This window comes from Aspergillus pseudotamarii (genome assembly GCF_009193445.1).
Source record: "Aspergillus pseudotamarii strain CBS 117625 unplaced genomic scaffold BDV38scaffold_59, whole genome shotgun sequence".
Lineage (NCBI taxonomy): Eukaryota > Fungi > Ascomycota > Eurotiomycetes > Eurotiales > Aspergillaceae > Aspergillus > Aspergillus pseudotamarii.
Genome location: NW_022475073.1, coordinates 179,530 through 199,671, shown reverse-complemented (window position 1 = coordinate 199,671; position 20,142 = coordinate 179,530). Strand labels below are relative to the sequence as shown.

Here is a 20,142-nt window from a genome sequence, read left to right as displayed (position 1 = left end):
GTGCCAGATTTGGCTGGTAGGCTACGTGGGTTTCTGCCAAATCCGTACCTCCTACTACACAAGCCGCAACAATGACCAGCATAGATGAGCTTTTCAAGGTGAGATATCTATAATCTATATCAGGGTCATTAGCGCTAACGAAGAAAGAAACCTACTTCAGCAGCCAGCGCTAAGCGCAAACTAGACGCTACCACAGATCCAAGTACACACCTCCCTTCTACTTTTTCCTTCGCCGCTTACTGACCTTCGACACAAAGACGAACTCTACAAGGCCGCTAAGTTAGATGCGCATGGCGATGTGAAATCCAAAGGAAAGGAGCCAATGGTTGAAGATGAGAACGAAGATGATGGTGAAGCTGGTCCAGAGTTACCTCCGGAATTTGACGCCGAGGATATCCCAGACGATGAGGAAGGGCGCTTTTTCGGAGGCGGTATGGAGCGCCAAACGGCTCAGGCGATGCAGTATATTGATCAGCAGGACGGAGGGGATGTTGCGGTAGGTACACCCGACCTTGCGGAGCTGCAGCCCTTGGATGCTAAGAGTCTGGACTAGCCCGAGAAATTCGATACCGCATGGCTGCGACGATTTGCTCTCAATTTCGAGAAGAAGATATCAAAGAATGCCGAATTGCGCGGAAAATATGAGAACGACCCGCAAAAGTATGCGGTGCATCTGCGCTTCATCATTCCGGGCGATATACGTGCGGTGCTAACTGGATGTCTAGGTTCATGGCCTCGGAAGCCGATCTAGACAGCGAAATTAAGGGATTATCCATTCTCTCAGAGCACCCCGAATTATATGCGGAGTTTTCAAAGTTGGGTTGCGTAGGCTCTCTGATCTCTTTGCTCTCGCACGAAAACGCAGATATTGCCATTGATGTGATTCAAATCATCAGTGAGTTGACCGACGAAGACGTTGAAGCAGAGCAAGAACAATGGGACACATTGGTAAATGCAATGGTACGCTGCTAAATTCAATATTTGCTATATAATACTGACATCCCTAGTTGGACGCCGATCTCATCGAACTATTAGCTCAGAACTTGTCACGGTTGGACGAAGAGTCTGATGTCGACAGAGCAGGCGTTTACTATGTACTGAGTGAGTTGGCCCTGTTCCCAGACTGAGACATGAAAGCGATACTAACTCGTCAAAGGTGTCCTGGAGAACCTTGCGTCACAAACGTCGCATGCAGAGAGGCTAGGCGATGATTCAAATCTGCTTCCATGGCTCCTGGCTCGCATACAGAAGAAGGAAAGACCGGTCAGCCAAAACCAGCAATACTCAGCTGAAATATTAGCCATTCTATTGCAGTCGTCATCTAAGACGCGAAACAAGTTCGTTGGCCTCGAGGGCGTTGATATTCTTCTTCAACTACTCAGCCAGTACCGTAAGCGCGATCCTGCAAAGGATTCAGACGAGGAAGAATTCGTGGAGAACCTCTTCGACTGCTTGATCTGTCTTGTTGATGAAGATTCTGGGAAGGAAAAGTTCCTTGAGGGCGAAGGTATTGAACTTGCACAAATCATGCTGAAGGAGGGAAAGTTCAGTAAATCGCGCGGTTTGCGGGTCTTGGATCATGCCCTAGGTGGGCCGGGAGGCAGGGCCGCTTGCGAAAGGTTTGTCGAAGCAGCATGCTTGAGAACAGTGTTTGGAATGTTCATGAAGAAGGTTCGGTTGCCTCTAGCTTTCTAGATCATGGGTTTGAAACTGACTTCGAACAGCAAGAGAATCAAACGATAGAGCATCTACTGGGTATATTTGCTTCGCTTCTGCGTCTCCTACCCGGAGGTTCAGCAGCTCGTATCCGTACTCTTGCTAAGTTCATGGAAAAAGATTATGAGAAGATTGAGAAGCTAGTCAAGCTGAGGCGCGACTATGCGTCGAGGGTATCGCCAGTTGAACAAGATATCGAGAAAGAACGAAAGAATTTCACTGAAGAAGAACGCGAGGTGATGGCAGTTGAATGGCTCTCTCGGCGGTTCGATGCAGGTCTATTCTCCCTCCAGGTTCGTCGCCATCTTTCTCGGAAGGTTGCTGCGAAAACTGACATGAATTCGAAAGCTTATCGATGTGATGCTGGCATGGCTTGTGGCTGAAGATGACGGCGCCAAAAAGAAGATTGTGTCCCTCTTGGCGGACCGCGACGAAGGCCTTTATCTTATTCAAGGTACATTGAAAGGTAAGTTTAGTCTTTGCTTTCCTCTCTATGGTATTGTACTGACATCGTCGTAGAACAAATTGAAGGGCTTTCGGACGATGATCCCGGCCAGAGAGATCATAAGGAAATGCTTGAAACTCTTCTACAGTTCCTATAACCGACCTTGTTAGCATTGGGAAATTTATGGGCCTATGTATTATAGTCAATATCATTCCTCGATTCCATTATTATCAAGGGAAAATCCTTTAGTGCCTCAGGCGTAAACTGCATATCACGTGGTATATTATTGACTTCCCGCGTTAGTCAGCTGGGAGCGCCAAGACCGCGGTCGAGGCTAGTGGCGGCTCTGCTCAAGATCCATCACAGTCCGGAGGTGAAGCCCAGCACTGCGCTATTAATCCCCATCATCACAGTTTGTCTGGGGTCTCTCACTTCTCATCCACCTGAGATTCCCAGCTCACTGACTTTTCCCCAGTGTCTCTTTGCGATAAAGCCTTCCCAGGTGTCACTGCTTCTTTCGGCAGCAAGACAGCCTGTGCGCGGGAACTTTTATTCGAGCGCGTCGCGCTGTTTGCGCTTATTGATTGATTCTATATCTGGGTAGTATTGGTGGAAGAATTCCGTCAAAATGGCTGACTACGACGATGCTTACGAGGATGAGTTTTACGATGATATGGAGGAGGGAATCACCTCGGAGGATTGCTGGACTGTCATCTCGTCTTTCTTCGATACGAAGGGTCTAGTCTCGCAGCAGCTGGATTCTTTCGATGAATTCATCTCATCGACAATGCAAGAACTGGTGGAGGAACAAGGCCAAGTAACACTCGACCAGACACTTCCACCGGACGAAGATGAAGTCGACCCCGTTGTTGTCCGTCGCTATGAGCTCAAGTTCGGAACAGTTATGCTTTCCCGTCCCTCCGTTACTGAGGGTGATGGTGCCACTACTATTATGTTGCCCCAGGAAGCTCGTCTCCGAAATCTCACCTACGCTAGTCCCCTCTATCTCGGCATTACAAAGCGAATCATGGAAGGTAGAGAGCGATCAGTTGCAGATCGTGACGATGAGGAGATGGAGGAAGATGAAGACAGAAAGGCCCGTGGCACCTACCTCCAGTGGGAGCAGAAGGAGCTGCCGGCCGATCAAGCCAAAGAGGAAACCGTTTTCATCGGAAAAGTGCCTATCATGCTCAAGTCCAAGTATTGTATTCTTAAGGACCTGAGCGAGCAGGCTCTATACAACTGGAATGAATGCCCTTACGACTCCGGTGGTTATTTTATCATCAACGGAAGCGAAAAGGTTTTGATTGCCCAGGAGCGAAGTGCAGGTAACACGGTCCAGGTTTTCAAGAAAGCACCTCCGAGCCCAACACCTTATGTCGCCGAAATTCGAAGTGCCGTCGAGAAGGGATCTCGACTTCTTTCTCAGCTCTCTCTTAAGTTGTTCGCTAAAGGTGATAGTGCAAAGGGTGGGTTCGGCCCTACTATCAGGTCGACATTGCCCTACGTGAAAACCGACATACCAATCGTTGTCGTTTTCAGAGCGCTCGGTGTGGTCTCTGACGAGGACATTCTTAACCACATTTGCTACGACCGTAACGATATTCCTATGCTGGAAATGCTAAAGCCTTGTATTGAAGAGGGTTTTGTCATTCAGGATCGTGAAGTTGCTTTGGACTTCATTGCTAAGCGTGGCTCTTCCCAGTCAAGCATGAACCATGAGCGTCGTGTGAGATACGCGCGTGAAATCATGCAGAAGGAGCTACTTCCTCATATCTCACAGAGCGAAGGCAGTGAGACTCGAAAGGCATTCTTTTTGGGTTATATGGTTCACAGACTTCTGCAGTGTGCTCTAGGCCGCCGGGATGTTGATGATCGTGATCATTTCGGAAAGAAGCGTCTCGATCTTGCAGGCCCACTTCTGGCGAACCTTTTCCGTGTTCTGTTTACCCGAGTTACTCGTGATCTCCAGCGTTATGTCCAGAGATGCGTTGAGACCAACAGAGAGATCTACCTCAATATTGGAATCAAGGCCAGTACACTGACCGGTGGCTTGAAGTACGCCCTTGCTACTGGTAACTGGGGTGAACAGAAGAAGGCCGCAAGCGCTAAGGCTGGTGTGTCACAAGTGCTCAGTCGTTATACCTACGCTTCTACCTTGTCACATCTTCGTCGAACCAATACGCCTATTGGTCGTGATGGTAAAATTGCTAAACCTCGCCAGCTTCACAATACCCATTGGGGGTTGGTTTGTCCAGCAGAGACGCCTGAAGGTCAGGCTTGTGGTCTGGTCAAGAATTTGGCTCTCATGTGTTACGTCACTGTTGGTACACCTAGCGAACCTATCATTGACTTCATGATTCAGCGTAACATGGAAGTTCTTGAGGAGTTTGAGCCTCAAGTCACACCTAATGCAACAAAGGTCTTTGTCAATGGAGTGTGGGTTGGTATTCATAGAGATCCTGCTCATCTTGTCAATACGATGCAGTCGCTGCGGCGACGGAACATGATCTCTCACGAGGTCAGCTTGATTCGTGATATCCGTGAGCGGGAGTTCAAAATCTTCACGGATGCTGGACGTGTTTGCAGGCCATTGTTCGTCATTGACAATGACCCGAAGAGCGAAAACTGCGGCGGTCTGGTCTTAAACAAGGAACACATCCGCAAGTTGGAACAAGACAAAGAATTACCACCCGACCTCGACCCTGAAGATCGTAGAGAACGTTACTTTGGATGGGATGGGTTAGTGAGATCGGGTGTGGTAGAGTATGTTGACGCTGAAGAAGAAGAGACGATCATGATTGTCATGACACCGGAAGACCTGGAGATTTCCAAACAGCTTCAGGCTGGCTACGCCCTTCCCGAAGAAGAACTTGATCCTAACAAGCGTGTTCGCTCCATACTGAGCCAGAAGGCACATACTTGGACACATTGTGAGATTCATCCTAGTATGATTCTCGGTGTTTGTGCTAGTATCATTCCTTTCCCTGATCACAATCAATCGCCCCGTAACACATACCAGTCTGCTATGGGTAAGCAAGCTATGGGTGTGTTCTTGACAAACTTCGACCAACGCATGGAGACCATGGCGAATATTCTCTACTACCCTCAGAAGCCACTGGCGACAACACGGTCAATGGAGTTCCTGCGTTTCCGTGAATTGCCAGCTGGTCAGAACGCCATCGTTGCTATTGCTTGCTATTCCGGCTACAATCAGGAAGATTCGGTTGTTATGAACCAAAGCAGTATTGACCGTGGTCTTTTCCGCAGTCTTTTCTACCGTACGTACACGGACAGTGAGAAGATGGTCGGTTTGACCGTTGTTGAACGCTTTGAGAAGCCAATGCGACAGGATACGATTGGCATGAGAAAAGGCACTTATGATAAACTGGATGAGGATGGTATCATTGCTCCTGGCGTACGTGTCTCTGGTGAGGATATCATCATTGGTAAGACGGCTCCTCTGGCTCCCGACGCGGAGGAGCTCGGCCAGAGAACCAAAGCCCATACAAAGCTGGACGTCTCCACGCCTCTTAGGAGCACTGAGAGCGGTATTGTGGACCAGGTTCTGGTGTCTACCAGCAATGATGATCTGAAGTTCGTCAAGGTCCGTATGAGGACTACCAAGATCCCTCAGATTGGAGACAAGTTCGCTTCGCGTCACGGACAGAAGGGTACCATTGGTATTACCTACCGTCAGGAAGACATGCCGTTCTCTCGGGAAGGTGTTTCGCCCGACTTAGTTATCAACCCTCACGCCATTCCCTCGCGTATGACCATTGCTCACTTGATTGAGTGCCAGCTTAGTAAGGTATCGGCCCTGCGTGGCTTTGAGGGTGATGCAACACCCTTCACTGATGTTACTGTCGATTCTGTTTCTCGTTTACTTCGCGAGCACGGCTACCAGTCTCGGGGATTTGAGGTAATGTACAACGGCCATACCGGCCGGAAGTTAGTGGCTCAGGTATTCTTGGGACCAACGTATTACCAACGTCTGCGACACATGGTCGATGACAAGATCCATGCCCGTGCTCGTGGACCGACTCAGATCTTGACTAGACAGCCCGTGGAAGGTCGTGCCCGTGATGGTGGTCTCCGATTCGGAGAGATGGAACGTGATTGTATGATCGCCCATGGAGCAAGTGCTTTCCTAAAGGAACGTCTCTTTGACGTGTCTGACCCGTTTCGCGTCCACATCTGCGATGACTGCGGATTAATGACGCCTGTTGCGTAAGTGATTTCCCTGCCTCCTGAATAAATTATATTGATCTGTAATCGGGCTAACGATGATCCCCTCGCTGCAGTAAACTGAAGAAGGGACTTTTCGAGTGTCGACTGTGCAACAACAAGCACAGGATCTCGCAGGTGCATATCCCGTATGCCGCCAAGCTTCTGTTCCAAGAGCTGGCCTCGATGAACATTGCTGCCCGCATGTTTACCAACCGTTCCGGCGTGTCCGTGCGGTGAGGGGCCACCGTAAGGAGTCCATCATCCATGCATCTGTACAATCGGTTTTCTTTTCTGTTACGATATGGTCTTACGCGGTGTTTCTCTACATTTTTAATCCTTATCCTCTCAAGCTTTCTGTGTTGTCCACCAAGAAAACAGATTGATTTGGCATTTTTCCGGCGTACCGTGGATTTGAGGGATGCTTATTATGGCTTTGGTACTTACACACACTTCCTTTCCTTGCTGCTGGGGATGATTCTGGAGAAGCGAACATATGTTTGTGTCTTTTCGTTGCTTACCATATCAAAATAAAATTTAGAGTATTTTTTTGGAATCTCCCGTTGCTTTCATCCTTGTAGATGCAGCCGTAACCTGCTGGGATTCCGGTTGTTCGACCATTGTTTACATCAGTATGATACATACTCGGCTTGGAGGGATGATGGAATTGACCCCTCCCTGAGTAAAAATTTTCCGGTAAACCTTATCACGATCCTGCAGGGAGCGAAGCGTTCAATGTCGACATCCTGTTCGTCGACCGGCATTGACGAGGAAAGTTGATGTGATGGGACTCACAGGCGGTAAGTTCGGGATGGTGGTTGGATGGCCGGCCGACCAATGGACCGGGCCAGTTACCCGCCGACTGGCACGGACATGGGCGGGGAAGTGAGCGAAAAGACTGACAATTGGCGGTTGACCGTCTGACTCCACCGCCTCCAAGAATAGCAGTGGATGCCGTGTGACGAGAGCCAAAGGAACATGGACCTGAGGTTTCCAAAGAAACAGCCTTAAAGATGCCGCAGCCGCCAGGAAGCCTTGCGCCTTTTCTCTTCCTTTTCCTTTCTTTCTGTTCTTCAGCAAGACTGGTCTTGTTTGGAGCTGCTCTTAGTTTTCCCCCTGTTTGGAGACACCCGTGCACTGGTTGCATTGGTTTAGTTGTTTTGTTCAATTCATTCTACTACCATACCTTAATAATCATCTTTCTATACTTGCCCCTTCATCTCTTTGATATCAAAAACAAAAAAAAAATCATACTCAAATCCCCCCTGACAGACGAGCTGTGCTCTCTATTACACCAATCCCCATTATTCCCATCTTGATTTTGACAGCTCAACTTTGTCGCTGGTCGACGTCTCCATTCAGCAGCTCACAACCTTGCTCAGCCTTGTTCATTTTTATCGCCGAGGCTTTTTACTATCTTTTCTAATTTCGTGTCGTGGACTGGATCCGCGAGCATTACTGTTGGATACCGCAGTAAACCAACCAACATACCAACACGGACTTGATTGAATCGGCTCTGGTAGTCTTTCGACTCAAGTCTTATATCTTCTGCATCTAATACTGTGGAAGAGTGCTCTCATCTTTGACTTCGACACGATCATCTATACATTCACCGTGAATATTATTTAATCTTTAGTCTAACTACGTCACTCATATAAAATGTCCGCTGTGCAACTGAAGTTCACTCTTCGGACTTCGTCCAATGTCAAGACTGTCCATCTGCTTGGCTCTTGGGACAACTACTCCCGCCAGATCCCCCTCTCCAGGGATGAGGGCAAGCCCGGTTCATGGGTTGGCAAGTTCCGCTTCCAGACCTCTATGCTTAAACTCGGCGGCCGCTACTGGTACTATGTGAGTTCGACCTCCTTGTTCATGACTGTTGACAAGTGCTAATTCTTCTAGTACATCATGGATGGATACCACGTCTCCCATGACCCCGCCGTTGAGTACACCATTGAGCCAACCACCGGCCGCAAGCTGAACATCCTCGATGTTCCTGGAGGCAGCAAGAAATCCAGCTCTTCTGCCGCGAAGCCTAGAAGAACCTCTGATGAGGTCGTCAAGGGCCGTGCTCCGTCCCCGTCTAAGATCCACCACCCCAAGCCCTCCAAGCCCTACGCCTCCCGCCAAATCCGGGAGACCGACTTCGCTCCTACCATGGAGGATCTCTCTATGCGCTTTGCGGGTTCCCGCCTTTCAGACGAGTACTCCCTTTCCAACAGCCCGCCCAGCTCGGTTGGCTCATCCCTGTCTTCTCGGTCTTCTCGCTCCTCTGGCAGCACCTCGCCCTCATCGCTTTCTTCCATGAGTGACCCAGCCAGCGTCTGCCGCTGTGAGCGTTACGGTATCACTCGGAAGGGCGACCGCGTCAAGCTCGACTGTGGTGGTAGCCGCTGTGGCTACGTCACCGAGTCGTCGGAGGCTAGCTGCTCCGAGACCGACAGTGATGAGGAGTACCGCCGGGCCCGCCGGGGTGTTCGTCGCCAGGGCATTGTTGTTCGTCGGTAAATCATGCACTTGGTGGAACTTTTACTTCGTCAATTTAATGGAGATGGGTTGACCCCATCTGTCAAGCAATGTCAATCAACATGGCATATTACAGCTATGCCATGATGCCCAGAATACAGTCTCTCCTTAACAGGGACTCCGAAGAGACCATTTTTATACACAAAAAAAGAAAAAAGAAAAAAAAAAGAACGAAGAAAACCGGATGGTGGCTCCGCTACGAGCGTGCCGGACTCACTTCGTGTTATAGTGAAGTTGAAGTCGGAGGGGGTTCGCGTCTGGGGAAGAGAGTAGGGTTAGTACGATGCGTTCGGGGAGAGGTGTGGGGAGATAAATGGTATTGAGAGTGGAGGAGAATGGTGGAAGGACAATGTCGCCCTGTGTCTGCCGCTATAATAGATCAGCCAGGCGAATGATTCATGCAATGAAGGAATGAATGAGTGATGATTTATCTGGTCACGTTGGTGCCTAACCCTAACCAGGGTTATGTAATTGACTGCGTCCAGAACGAATGATGAATGATGCTCCTTCGATTAGCTTTGAAAAAAATCATAAAAAATACAAAAAAATGTTTTATTTGCACTTTCTACCCATAAAATTATCCTTGATCCTCTAAACAGAGATTAAGTATGAAACCCCACACTCCCGTCGGATTATCCCGACAGTAAATAAAGTCCGGATATCCCGACCAAGACATAAAAGCATACACGATCCCCAAGGGTTGAATCCACCGCAACCACTCAATAGATCCAGTGAGTAATCACATATAGTTATAAGAAACCAATCCAGAAAGCCCAATCTAACATCATATACCAGACAATTACACCTCTATTCAGAGAAAATAAACCCTGATCCATCCAGTACATACATCAAAAGCCTCAACAACCCCAAGACCAAAGCAAAAGCAAAAGCAAAAGCAAAGCATAGAGGGGAAAGGGGAAAATGACATCCAACCCACTAACAGCTCTCTACAAAGAGAAAAACGGCTCGAAAATAACAACAGATATCTACCTACCCGAAGTCCAATCCAAAAAGAATATCAAATACCCCATCTGTACGTTGTCCCTACCTCGCCTCTTTCTTCCCTTCTACTACCCCCGAGCGTACTACACAAATCCACCCAATAACCATCAATAATGAGTGATATTAATGAAATTGGAAAGTAATAAACATTCACGGTGGAGCCTTCATGCTTGGCAACTCACGCATGGTCTCTATCCCCCAAATCGAGGACTGTCTATCCCGGGGCTGGATCGTAGTGGTCCCCAACCATCGTCTCTGTCCTGGGGTGAATATCCTCGAGGGCCCGGTGGAGGATTGTCGGGATCTCCTGGAGTGGGTGTATGATGGGGGCCTGGAAGGGTTTTTACATGATCAAGGAGTGGAATCGGTATGCGTTGATACAGAGAAGGTTATGGCGTTCGGGACGAGTAGTGGAGGGTTTTTGGCGTTAAGTTTGGTATTTTTCCCGCTCCCCTTGTTTTCAATAATGTATACAGGACTCCTTTGCTAATGAGGACGCGATAAAGGGCTACGATGTCCCTAAACCACCCAAAGCAATTCTCGATTTCTACGGCGCGGTCCATTTCAAACATGCCTTCTGGACCACGCCCCTCCCGCATGTAGCGGAGAAGTTACCCTCGGGTCTGTCCCCGGAGCTCATTGACCGGGTTTATGAGGAGGATCCTGTCCCTACGGATAGTTCTATCTCACTCGAGGGCCAGACGGAGTCTGGACGGGCTATGGGGCCGGACTTTTCGCGGCCGCGGGATGCGTTTGCGTTTACGCAGATTGCGAATGGGCAGGTGTTGAGTGCTTGTTTCCCTGGGCAGGATGTGAGGGAGATTGATCCTGTGTGCTGCGTTCGGGAAGGGTTTCCTGCTACGTGTGTTGTGCATGGGGTTGAGGATCGGATGGTTCCGATCTATTTGAGTAGGGAGCTAGTGAGGGTTCTTGGGGAGAAAGGGGTGGAGTGTGAGATGGTGGAGGTTCCGGGGGAAGATCATACGTTTGCGATGGGGATGGAGGTTGGGTCTAGGACTTGGGAGATGCAGAGAAGGGGGTTTGATTTCCTGGAGAGGATTATCGGACGAGAGTAGTTCTTATTGGATTGTTATAGGGGTAGAGGAAATGAGATGTTGTATTTGTATTGGTGATGTTCTGGCCAGCCAGTTGCACGCACCAGAATATTAGGACTAATGAGTGTCGAGGTCACCAGCCTGGTAAACAAAAACTCCATCCATGCAAGCTCGTATACTCAGTATACTCCCAATCCATCTCAATGCTGCATCGCTGAACACAAATAACGAATCGCTGATCGCTGTCGTAGTTTCGTCGTGTCTCATGACCGGCATCGACAGCCCTAGATCAGTACTAGGGGTACAAAGAATAAACCGAAATTAAAAAAAAAAAAAAGAGGAAGAAGGGAAAGATCGAGAGAAATGTTCGAAGTAGTAGAATGTAAGGAGGAAAGAGGACACATGTGTTGAATAAAGGCCCAGGGAATCGAATTGCCGTCGGTAGAGAAAAAATAATAGGTCGCGTATGTTTTTAGGGTGACTCCCATTGCAATTGCCCCCAAGATTGACAAATCACAGACGAGTCAAAGTGCAGCGTACGTTGGGCATTGCAATTGACATATCTTATCGACGTCAAAATCCCTTGCTGGAATAGCCAGAATCGGGCCAATTGCAGCCTCTAGGTGTAGATCCGCCCCGTCGTGCGGCATGCTTTTCGCATGCATATCCGACGAGAACAACCTTCTCCTGCACTACATGGCCTCGTTGGCCATACGCTTCACACGGGTCAACCGCGTGTTGAAAATAAAGGCAACCACAGACTGAGAACCGCTCTACCACCTTGAAGCACATGGTAAATGGTATGGGGGTTCTGTAAATTATAATAATAAAGAGAGGGTTGGCGTCCAGCGAGATGCGACAACGAAATCAAGTCGCCTGTCAAAGAGCGACTCGAATACAAAGGAACAAGGAAATCTCAAGAGAGTGTTGTCGATAGTTTGCTAAACTGGGAAATGGAGATGCTAAAGTTCGATCATTTATAAAAATTGACCTTCAGGCGACCAGACCATCATAGACCACAATGGGGACACAAAACGGAACAACTGGAGACAGAAGCAAGTCTCATGCCTCCTAACCAAGCCGCTTAGAGAGTCAAACACCGACAGATGCAAGGCATCCGTCAAAATCAACGGTCGTTCATTGCCCGAAGAAAACGTGTATCGCGACTAGGGCAAGAGGTGCTGAGAAAAAAAAAATTTAAAAATAAAAAAAGGGAGCTAAGTGATGAAAAAATAGTAGGACCCAGTCTATCGGGCAAGGTTAGTACCATCCATAGTGGTTATGCTCCAATCCACGTAGGGCCGACGACGGACGACGCCGAGCCCTAGTCGATCAGTGGGGTTTGTCGGGCTGAGTCCTTCAAGTTTTAATTCAGAGCAAGCCAGACCCAAAGCTTCAGATTGTAGACACATGCCTCTGACTAATGCAATTGCTGCAGAAGGTAATTCTGCGATGACAGCTGATACTCATTGCAAACATGAACTCCAACCGGGCATGGTTATCCACTTTTGATGGAACCGTTGGAGCCAAGAAGGCTAAGGGATCGCAAGTTCGCAACAGTCTTGCAGACCCCTGCCATTTTGGCAGGATAGCGCGGGCCTTTACAAGCGCACGTCCTCCTGTCGCAGGGGTTTTCAGCTGGCTTGTCTAAAGGCGCTAATATAGAATACACATTCCCCTTCTTCCTTACCTGTTTCAAGTCGTAGGGCCGAGGAGAGCATGGGGCGGTCAGGACACAAAGAGCGAATCAAGTCCAAGGTGACAAACCGGGCAACTTGTAGAGTGCTCCTTCCAAGGACTAACGGAGATTAGTTCCATGCATGAGAGGACGGAAACCGGTGGATTGACACAAGGCTGACTGGTGAGTGGAGAGAAGGGCAGCTGGATGGTTGCCCACCAGGCCTATCACCGTATCACGTCTCCCTGGCGGGGTCACTGGACCAAAGGATGGCCTGAGTCATTATCTCTCACTGGCCAATCATCGTGCCCTGTCGCCAGGCAGCCATTTCTGGCCTGATCCCCATGAGGACCTTTGCAGCATGCCCTACGAGCCCTAGCCATGGTCAACATCTTGTTCCTTTTTTAGTCGCCTGGCTTACTGGTCAGTTCTATCTTTTAAGTCGCAAGTTATTGTATCAGGTTTATGCGGTGAGTCGGTGACTCAACGTAGTTGGCAGACACTAGTAAACCTCTTCAGCTGAGGCTCTTCTCTCTTACCTTTTGAGCCTCTGTCTTGCAGCGACTTTTGAGACACTAGACTGGGTTTCATAATTGTCATTGCCGATGTAACCGAACCATTGATCAAAGTGGATGTCATTCGAAAGCCAAGGTCTTTTTAACTTGCATTAAATCGGCCGCGAGTCTGTGTCAGCTGCTCCATTCCCACTTTTGTTAAGCCAAATGGTTATGAAGGCTTGAACGCATCCCGTGTTCAGTACCATACAGCTTTCCTCAAATTAATTTAGAAATTAAAGCTTCTTCTGTAGATTTTCAGCCTCATGCCAACGAATCATATACTAGGTGTGTAATGTCCCTCGAGCCACCAACAGCTGAAGATGATACTAGTAGAACTTAATCTTTTATTCTATTTCCTGAAGAATCCATGCACACATGGCAACTTAAAGGAATTGGAGAGGAAAAAAAATCACTTCCATAAGCGCTAAGTAGATTGAACTTCAAATTAAACAAATAAACCTGTGACAAAAATAAAGGAAAACAAGGAGATCAAGCGAAACGGAGCTTGGGATCATTTGAGATAGTGTACGGAAAGAGACATGTATATAGTTCCATCTACATGGGAATCAATGTGGCGAACATCAACTCCTTCGCTATTGGGGCATAGTAGTCCAGCATAGGAACCATACAACGTAGCTTTCACTGATATTTCCCTTAATCCAAGGAAAAGATGGTTATCTTCCAACGAATATTTACCGCGAAAGTGACTTTAAAATCGATATTTAATGGGGACACAATACTGCATATCCACGAATCTACTTACCGCGGCCCGCTTAGGGGGGAACGGAATGGGCAAAGCTGGCTCTCATCATGTATGAAAGTACATGAAAGTTCTGTCCTAGATCTCTGTAGGTGATGCAGAACAGTCTCATTCATGATAAAGTTCAACATTGTAGTAAATGCCCTTTGCATTGGCTATTAAAGATTCAGAATGACCAAGCATTTGCGAGAAATACTGGCTACCCAACATTTTTTTAGTTATATCCAGAGTATTCACAATCGAATCGAGCGACCCTTGTATACATAGAACCAAGTCTGGCTCCATTTGGTGGCTTGGATACTGGGATACAGAAACTTGAGACCTGTAATGGGCTATTAGATAGGTAGATAGGTATGGGTAGTTGGTAAAGCGAACACGCGCCGCCTCTTTTCCGTTTTATGTGGGACGAGAGCATATTTCTCGATAGAACTACACAGTGCTTGTTCTACTTTTCCCTTATCAGGGTGTTTCTAGTTTGCAGCGATCACCCTTAGGCCCTTCACTGCTACTGCATGGGGAGGGGGTTCTTATTCAGTATCTGTAATTATTTTCTGAAAGATAGTTGGTGACGTCTTTCCTGTAATAAAGCCACTAGATGAATTCGTATTAGGGGCAGCACACTAGATTCAACTCGCTTCTTTGACGGGCAGAAGGAATTTATCCCTTGGGTCCTGTCCAAGCGCCAGAGTGTTCAAATAGATGCTTGACACAGGTCTTCTCACCTATGTAACATATATGTATGGCGTTTCTATTGCTGTTTATTGAGACCGTATGGGAAATAAAAACATTCCGGTTACGGCTTGTTATTATGCATAACGCTTGATGCGACAGCAATCTATCAATCAGGCGCTTTCTCATGTTCCAATACTGTGGATGCACATTGGGTAATAAAACCCCAAAAAGTACGTCCTGAGCGTAGGTAAAGCCCGATGCTTGACCTAACATGTAAGGGACCATCAGGCCATTTTTGCTATACAGCCAGTTGGATTAAAGTCTAGGTTCCGTCCACGGCTAATGGTGTGCTTTTGTTTTCATGGCACTAGTTGAAGTCAAGAGCAGGTATCTTGTCCCTAGACAAACTCTAAATTTCGTTGAATGAGGGAGCAATCCAATAGAGGAGGAACTATCGGTCTCGATTGCGTTTCTTGGGGCTGGAAGCGGATTTTTTGGTTGGTGTACCCGCTTCCATAATAGAATATTAGATGTATGAGTATTATAGCACGTAGTAGTTTAATGTAGGTGGCGCCCAAGAACCCTCGTTATAGAACTTCTATAATGAAGGTATTATCTGAAGGCAACTGAACTAGTCCGGTATAATTGGGTTCAGCAGGCCATGCGGTTTATGCCTATGCGATTCATTAGTCATGCAAGTATGGGGGTACGCTTTAAACGGCGGCGATGCCTTTAGGGCCGGAACCCACGAGTACATAATAGTAACCACGTGGAAGCGAAGTCTATACACGGACAACTGAGTACCACCACCTTGATGGAACCATGCTCTACCCGGTGGCTTCTTTCAGACGAGAGTAGCAGTTAGGTAGTTGGCTGGATGACAAACTTACAGGGGCGAAAAATGAACTTGGGACATGATGATGTGATATGGCTTTGAATGAGGACATTAAATTGGAAACTTCCTTTATAGTGGTGTATATATACTGTAATAACATAAGTAGTGACTTCGCATCTATTCACCGGGAGAGAATTGAATTTAGTCTATCAGTTCATCGATAGAGAGGGACTACTTCGGTTGATTTGCCTTCACTGTCTTCATGCAAACAATTCAGTAGTAGTATTGCACCGATTTTGAGAGCTAGGGAATGAGTATGTAGCTCCTGCAGGTGAAGTAGTACATAAAATGTGGAGTTTCTGGCAACTTATTACTATACTTGTATGATGTATCTGCTATAACTCTACCGTTGACGATTCTCGGTACAACATACATGTGAAGGTACTGCAACCGATGGCAGACTGGGTGATATGTTGCGTCCATGCGCGTCTGATTTTTTTATTCCTTTATCTCTGTGTCCGTTACTGAACGCTATTACCCATTATACATAATACATTCAAGAAGTGACAAGCACCGACCCCTTGGGGGGGGGGAAACCGTACATGCTAATGTTAGAACTTTTTATCGATCCCTGATTAGACCGACCCAAGAGCTCCGAAACTCAGTCCTTTTGCAAGCCCCAACCGCAACATTCGGAGAATATCCTCTCCCCTGGCGTCCTCCGGCAGACCAGCACGCCAGTCCCAGCCTCGCTCTTGATACGCCGAGGAAGCGTCATTACTAGAACGAGGCACCAATACGCCAGAGCTACCAGCGGATCCGGATCCCGACCGGTTCCGTGCGGACTCGATCATATCACTACCGATGAATGAGAAGGTGCTCGAAGCTGTCAGCGAGGACACGGACTTTTTCAGCAATGCGCGAGGAGATGGTGGGAGAACAGAAGAGTCAGATGCTGAATCAGCGCCTGCGCGCTTGGAGTGATATTCGATGAGTGTAGAGCGGAAACATTCTTCACATTGAGCATAGACGCGGGGTGTAACCGTCTCAATATCTTCAATGGCGGACAGAATGGCGGACTGTTGAGATACGGAAAGAATGGGTGTAGATTCTAATATTCGATTAGCGGCCGAGTTTATCTAACGTGAAAAATCACGACTTACGTTCGACAAACGACAGCGCCTCTCCCAGAAGCGCTAATAAGCCATCGACTTGCACCGCAGAATCTCGGCCCGGGTCGTAAAGGCCACCGTAAATGCTGTCTGCAGCGCTACTGATGACCGCGACTAAAGCTTGAGCCGCCGCTCGCCGTCTGGCTAAAGGCTTGAACCGTGGTCTTTGCCCCTCTCGGAGACCAATAGCCTCATCACGAGTCTCATAGTATCGTCGCAGAGTAGCATAACCACTAAAGTAGAATTGAAGAATACCGGCAGCTTCCTCATCAACCCCAGCAACTGCCGAGAGGCATGCCTTAGGTTCTCTGATCAATGAGCAGAGCTGTTCATCGAGGTTTGCAGGAGCAGGGTACGCGCGTGATTGGACGAGACTGTAGGAGATAAGGAGATCAACCACCGATTTGACCTTTCGTCGGTTGTGGGCTCGAGCATAGCAGATTAAAGCGAGGCCATATTCTTCGGTCTTTGATACTGTAAGGTCGCCGAAACGCTGCATTGAATTAGTACGTCATTTTCTGTTGGCACGAGTAAGTGACTGACCTCAGAGACTCGCTTCCCTTCCTTCTCTAGACCTAGTTCAGAGCATAGCAACACGGCCCTGTCCATCTGCTCCGCAGTGTCAAGGGGCAACTTATCCAATAGCTCTGACACGCTCTTCTGCATCTTCTCATGGTCATTTAAGCGGCTTAGAACCTCCAGCGCCAATTCCCAGCCTTGTCGCACACCATTTTCCATGCTTCCGCGCTCAAATAGTCCAGATGCATAGCTGCTTAGAATGTCGTCCTTGCTAATAGTGCCCTTCTGCGATTTACCATCTTGCCCATAGGAGAGGACCATCAAGTCATTCTCGCTCAAGCCTGTTAGCGGCTTTGCCCCGGTTGTCGTCTCTAGCCAGCCACCGGCAGACGCAACTTCAGCCACAGCAGACGCAACGCAAAGCGACCACGTCTGAAGCAATTCTAACACGCCATCAACGTTTCCTTCAAAGACGGAGGCCAGTCCAACTTCAATGCTGCTGAGAGAGTTAACCCGGAAACCGCCGTCATCTGACTCTGAATTTGTCGCACTATTAAAAGCCAGATCAAGGCGACGAAGATAAGCATCCTCAGGATTATTGCTAGAAGGCTGTGGTTTCGATACCCGAGGACGGAGGAAGTGAATACTAGTGCTGGCACCAAGTCCATTGCTTGGTGCTGAACTCTCATCATCTTCCCCGTCCCACCATACTGTCAAGCTGACCGTCGCCTCAACCCAGTCCTGTGCAAGATTCATGATAGCGCTCGTATCCCCGAGGATAATGCGGTAGAGGGATCTCAGGTTTTGGTAAATCGTCCATGGAACGCGACTTTCTGCCATGCGCGCAGACTGTGCAAAAGAGAATTCGACCGCCGCAGCACTGGGCTTCAATCCGAAGTTTATTGCCTGGAAACGATTGCCCACAACCGGGGGCTCGGGGTCTTCCTGCTCACCTCCTTCAGCAAATTCTTCAAGGTCTGTCACTGCAGCAAGCACACGTCTCCTGTACATGCCCCACTCGGTTCCCCTAACATCCCAATCACCGTGCTGAGTGCCAGGGCATGAGTCTAAAATCTGTAGGGCTCTATTGACACACTTCTGGATATTCTGCAGCTGTGCTCCACGATAACCCGTTTGTGGTAAGCCGTCCTCCAACGCAGACCTAGCGTAGTTGAAATCTGCAACTCGCAAAATGTCCGCAGCTTCGGGAATATGACCGCGCAATACAGCAGCCTTAAGAATCTCCCAAAAATTTGAAGACGCGGTAGGGTTCGGCTCCACATCTTTCAATGATCGCAGTTCGGCCGTCTGAGGATAATTTCTATTAAGCCAATCAAGGAGCAGCTTCGGTATGGGGATGGGAGCACTAGTTCTCGCGCTCGCAAGCACAAGACTTTGCGGTGCCGCAAAGCCTAGAGGGTTGGGGAAACCCCCTGACCTATCATTTGAAAGAGGGGGGTGGTGAAGCTGTAGCAACAAAGAGCCCAGGAAGCTCGCTTTAATCACACCAGGAGCATGGTCCCCAGGGCCCACTTGTGTACTAGAGACCCTAGATACGCCCTCGTACTCTGCATATAATTCCCAATCGTCCGTTAGTTGGCTACAAACCTCTGACAACATGACCTGGAAATCCACATCTTGGTATTCAGCCTTCCGCACTTCGTCGTACAAGCGACATATTTCATCTTCAGTGTTGATGATGACTTGGCTTGGCTCTTCGACCGACGCGATACGCGATCTGGACGTGAAATTTCGCACAATTGACGGCATTGGAGAGTCCTTCTTGGGAGACAGTTTCGTTTTGCGTAGAGGTGATTGATTTGCCCATTTTTCATCAAGCTTTGGCCGCTTTGCATTGCTTGGATTTGTATATATCGGTTTTCGTTGACCTTGCGAGGTGGGCTGTGGCAAAACTGGCTTTCCAAACTGAGAGTCCAAGAAGCTCAAGCGGTTGCCGTCTCCAGTTGTATCGCCTAGTACCATATCGCTATCCACTTCTTCTTCCTCTGGAACGGCCTCCTCGCCCTCAACATCTTCTTCCATTTGCGACGAGGCGAAACTATTTGACGGTCCAAAATTGGTCGAGTCGCCAAACCGGCTATCATTTGTAACACTGAAAAGAGATTGAGAGGGGGCAAAGGACTTGGCTGGAGCTGCTTTCCTTCCCCGTGGTGCTGGATAATCAAAGGACGCGATCGAGGACCCGAAGATGCTGTCGTTGGGGTTGATGTTTCCGGATTTTGTGAAGAGAGAACCGGGTGAGTCAAACTGTGATCTAGAACTCATCTGGGAGCTGCCAAATACGGTGGACGGAGGAGCGCCTTGCGGAGTAAAGGAATTGGATGCCGACGGCGGAGCACCCGCAGGAGTTTCAGATAAGCTGAACAAGCTGCGAGATTTTCCAGGGGTCGAGGGTGGACTCGAATCGAAGGGAACCTTAAAACTCATGTTGATTTGGTGGTGGTCGGTGTAACGGGGAGGAGAGCATAAACAAAGCGATAATTCTTGGTCGACTTCGATCTGCGGAATAAAAAGTCACCAGTTAGGGGCAGACAACTCCTGCAAGGGAATAGGCACCTAATGTCAGGCGCGCACAATTAACCAATAACCCTCCGTTAGGTGATGGAGTACTTGAGTTACAAATTGGAAATTGTCAGCCCCAAAATGTCATGGAAGTTCCTCTTCTTCAGCATCGCCAGTCCGCCCATCAACGCGCTCGGGTCTTGGCACCAAGCTGCGATGTCATGTGATATCAGGTGATTATGTGTCACATGATTAGATCGATGGATCACGTGCTTGTAGTTCTCCAGTTTGGGCAAGTCGTATTCGCTACAGAGCCCCTTGGGTTGCCCAAGGCTAAATCTGGCCGGTGTTCTAGAGCCAAGAGCACAGCCCTTGGAGCCTTTCTTGCTAATTATTGGATGACATTCCTTCAGATTGTTCTTTTTTAGGTTATGCTTTGGAACACCCATGATGAT

The 20,142-nt window shown here is 48.4% G+C and overlaps 5 protein-coding genes across 5 annotated transcripts; 4 read left to right on the top strand and 1 right to left on the bottom strand.

Annotated features, from left to right (window-relative positions):
* Positions 1–71: 71 nt before the first annotated feature.
* On the top strand, positions 72–6,628 carry BDV38DRAFT_273944 (DNA-directed RNA polymerase II core subunit RPB2; the record flags this gene model as incomplete). Its single annotated transcript, XM_032057763.1, has 14 exons — positions 72–98; positions 148–202; positions 258–496; positions 554–660; positions 726–960; positions 1,008–1,101; positions 1,157–1,671; positions 1,725–2,009; positions 2,065–2,182; positions 2,236–2,308; position 2,637; positions 2,778–4,100; positions 4,134–6,391; positions 6,466–6,628. 14 exons carry the CDS (start codon positions 72–74, stop codon positions 6,626–6,628), a joined length of 5,493 nt encoding a protein of 1,830 aa, XP_031910059.1.
* An 845-nt stretch (positions 6,629–7,473) lies between these two features.
* Positions 7,474–9,571, top strand: esdC (GTP-binding protein EsdC). The gene is made up of 2 exons (XM_032055559.1): positions 7,474–8,239; positions 8,291–9,571. Exons 1-2 carry the CDS (start codon positions 8,048–8,050, stop codon positions 8,894–8,896), a joined length of 798 nt encoding a protein of 265 aa, XP_031910058.1. The 5' UTR covers positions 7,474–8,047; the 3' UTR covers positions 8,897–9,571.
* Positions 9,572–9,989: 418 nt separating this feature from the next.
* On the top strand, positions 9,990–11,040 carry BDV38DRAFT_173783 (uncharacterized protein). The gene is made up of 2 exons (XM_032051974.1): positions 9,990–10,352; positions 10,423–11,040. The coding sequence occupies exons 1-2, from the start codon at positions 10,083–10,085 to the stop codon at positions 10,990–10,992; spliced, it is 840 nt and encodes a 279-aa protein (XP_031910057.1). The 5' UTR covers positions 9,990–10,082; the 3' UTR covers positions 10,993–11,040.
* Positions 11,041–15,728: 4,688 nt separating this feature from the next.
* BDV38DRAFT_173715 (putative nuclear pore complex subunit Nup85) lies at positions 15,729–19,788 on the bottom strand. Its single transcript, XM_032051972.1, has 3 exons — positions 17,189–19,788; positions 16,637–17,138; positions 15,729–16,584 (listed from the first exon to the last, which is right to left on the bottom strand). Exons 1-3 carry the CDS (start codon positions 19,610–19,612, stop codon positions 16,109–16,111), a joined length of 3,402 nt encoding a protein of 1,133 aa, XP_031910056.1. The 5' UTR covers positions 19,613–19,788; the 3' UTR covers positions 15,729–16,108.
* A 4-nt stretch (positions 19,789–19,792) lies between these two features.
* BDV38DRAFT_256949 (uncharacterized protein) lies at positions 19,793–20,134 on the top strand. The gene has a single exon (XM_032055558.1). It carries the CDS (start codon positions 19,927–19,929, stop codon positions 20,113–20,115), a length of 189 nt encoding a protein of 62 aa, XP_031910055.1. The 5' UTR covers positions 19,793–19,926; the 3' UTR covers positions 20,116–20,134.
* The last annotated feature ends 8 nt before the right edge of the window (positions 20,135–20,142 follow it).

Bases quoted from the DNA above. Each gene is read 5' to 3' on its own strand.
- BDV38DRAFT_256949 (XM_032055558.1), top strand. From the start codon at position 19,927: ATGTGTCACATGATTAGATCGATGGATCACGTGCTTGTAGTTCTCCAG.
- BDV38DRAFT_173715 (XM_032051972.1), bottom strand. From the start codon at position 19,612: ATGAGTTTTAAGGTTCCCTTCGATTCGAGTCCACCCTCGACCCCTGGA. The intron at 17,139-17,188 runs GTCAGTCACTTA...AATTCAATGCAG, and splicing joins AAGGGAAGCGAGTCTCTGAG to CGTTTCGGCGACCTTACAGT. The intron at 16,585-16,636 runs GTAAGTCGTGAT...ATCGAATATTAG, and splicing joins GGCGCTGTCGTTTGTCGAAC to AATCTACACCCATTCTTTCC.
- esdC (XM_032055559.1), top strand. From the start codon at position 8,048: ATGTCCGCTGTGCAACTGAAGTTCACTCTTCGGACTTCGTCCAATGTC. The intron at 8,240-8,290 runs GTGAGTTCGACC...TAATTCTTCTAG, and splicing joins GCGGCCGCTACTGGTACTAT to TACATCATGGATGGATACCA.
- BDV38DRAFT_173783 (XM_032051974.1), top strand. From the start codon at position 10,083: ATGCTTGGCAACTCACGCATGGTCTCTATCCCCCAAATCGAGGACTGT. The intron at 10,353-10,422 runs GTATTTTTCCCG...GACGCGATAAAG, and splicing joins GGTTTTTGGCGTTAAGTTTG to GGCTACGATGTCCCTAAACC.